The sequence below is a fragment of the Passer montanus genome, unplaced genomic scaffold, assembly GCF_014805655.1.
Source record: "Passer montanus isolate IOZ18808 unplaced genomic scaffold, ASM1480565v1 scaffold1459, whole genome shotgun sequence".
Lineage (NCBI taxonomy): Eukaryota > Metazoa > Chordata > Aves > Passeriformes > Passeridae > Passer > Passer montanus.
The window spans coordinates 1-1,398 of record NW_024361596.1 but is presented as its reverse complement, the minus strand read 5'-3'; the positions used below and the strand labels follow the sequence as shown (position 1 = coordinate 1,398).

The 1,398-nt window shown below is 57.1% G+C and overlaps 1 protein-coding gene across 1 annotated transcript; it reads right to left on the bottom strand.

Annotated features, from left to right (window-relative positions):
- Positions 1-262: 262 nt before the first annotated feature.
- LOC120498332 (zinc finger protein 239-like) lies at positions 263-1,391 on the bottom strand (the record flags this gene model as incomplete). The annotated part of the gene is given in 3 exon segments (XM_039700912.1): positions 263-608; positions 777-1,328; positions 1,330-1,391. Coding segments are annotated over 3 exon segments (960 nt in total), but the record flags the coding sequence as incomplete, so codon positions are not given.
- Between the last annotated feature and the right edge of the window lie 7 nt (positions 1,392-1,398).

Below are 1,398 nucleotides of genomic sequence, written 5' to 3'. Positions count from 1 at the left end.
ACTTCTCCATCAAGTCTATAGTGTGGCCACCACTACGTGGAAAGTTTGACAAGTTCCCTTTTAGTTTCACTGCCACCATAGCCCACCAGCTCTTTCCAGTGTGTTAAAATACACCCTAAAGGGCTTCCTCAGGGAATCTCTTTGCTCTCATTTGCCCCCATGTTTAGGATCCTCTTTTTCACAATGTCTTTTCATCTTATCCCAGTTCTTAAGTTTCACTTGGTATTCCCTTGGTACAAAAATATACTGGCCACACTCAATTCTAAGAATTTCCACTGCTTTCTTTAAGGTTCCTGAAACCCCGTTCACACTCCCCACACTCGTAGGGCCGTTCCCCAGTGTGGATCCTCTGGTGCTGGATCAGGGTGGAGCTGTGCCTGAAGCTCTTCCCACATTCCTCACACTCGTGGGGCCTCTCCCCAGTGTGGATGCGTTGGTGCCTGACAAGATGGGAGTTCCGCCTGAAGCCCTGCCCGCAGTCGGGGCAGCGGAAGGGCCTCTCCTCTGTGTGCGTGCGCAGGTGCTTGAGGAGATCAGAGCTGGTCTGAAACCTCTTCCTGCACTGATCACACTCGTAGGGCCGTTCCCCAGTGTGAGTCCTGTGGTGCCTGATCAAGTTGGAGCTCCTGCTGAAGCTCTTCCCACATACCCCACAGTCGTAGGGCCGTTCCCCAGTGTGGATCACTTGGTGCCGGATCAGGTTGGAGCTACACCTAAAGCTCTTCCTACATTCCCCCCACTCATGGGGCAATTCCCCAGTGTGGATCACTTGGTGCTGGATCAGGTTGGAGCTCCTGCTGAAGCTCTTCCCGCATACCCCACACTCGTAGGGCCGTTCCCCAGGGTGAGTCCTGTGGTGCCTGATCAGGTTGGAGCTCCTGCTGAAGCTCTTCCCGCATACCCCACACTCGTAGGGCCGTTCCCCAGGGTGAGTCCTGTGGTGCCTGATCAGGTTGGAGCTCCTGCTGAAGCTCTTCCCGCATACCCCACACTCGTAGGGCCGTTCCCCAGTGTGGCTCCTCTGGTGGATGATCAGCTTGGAGCTCCACCTGAACCTCTTCCCACACTCCTCGCACATGTGGGGCTTCTCCCCATCAGGAACCTCCTCATGGACCACCAGCTCCGAGCTCTGGCTCCATCTCCGGCTGCCTTCCCGGCCCAGGCTGGCTCTTTCCCCCTCACATCCCCGCCATCTGCGTTTGCAGCCCCTCCTCGTGCGGCACCTCCGGGGCTTTTCCTCCCCGTTGGGTTCCTGCGCCGTGGAGCCGCTCAAAACGGCCTCTGCCACCAGGTTCTGCCGCGGGGATTTGTCCTCCCTGCTCTCCATCTGCCTCAGTGTCCTGGGGCATCTTCCTCTTTTTCACAGCCTCCCTGGGGTTGGCAAAGGGAAATCCTGGT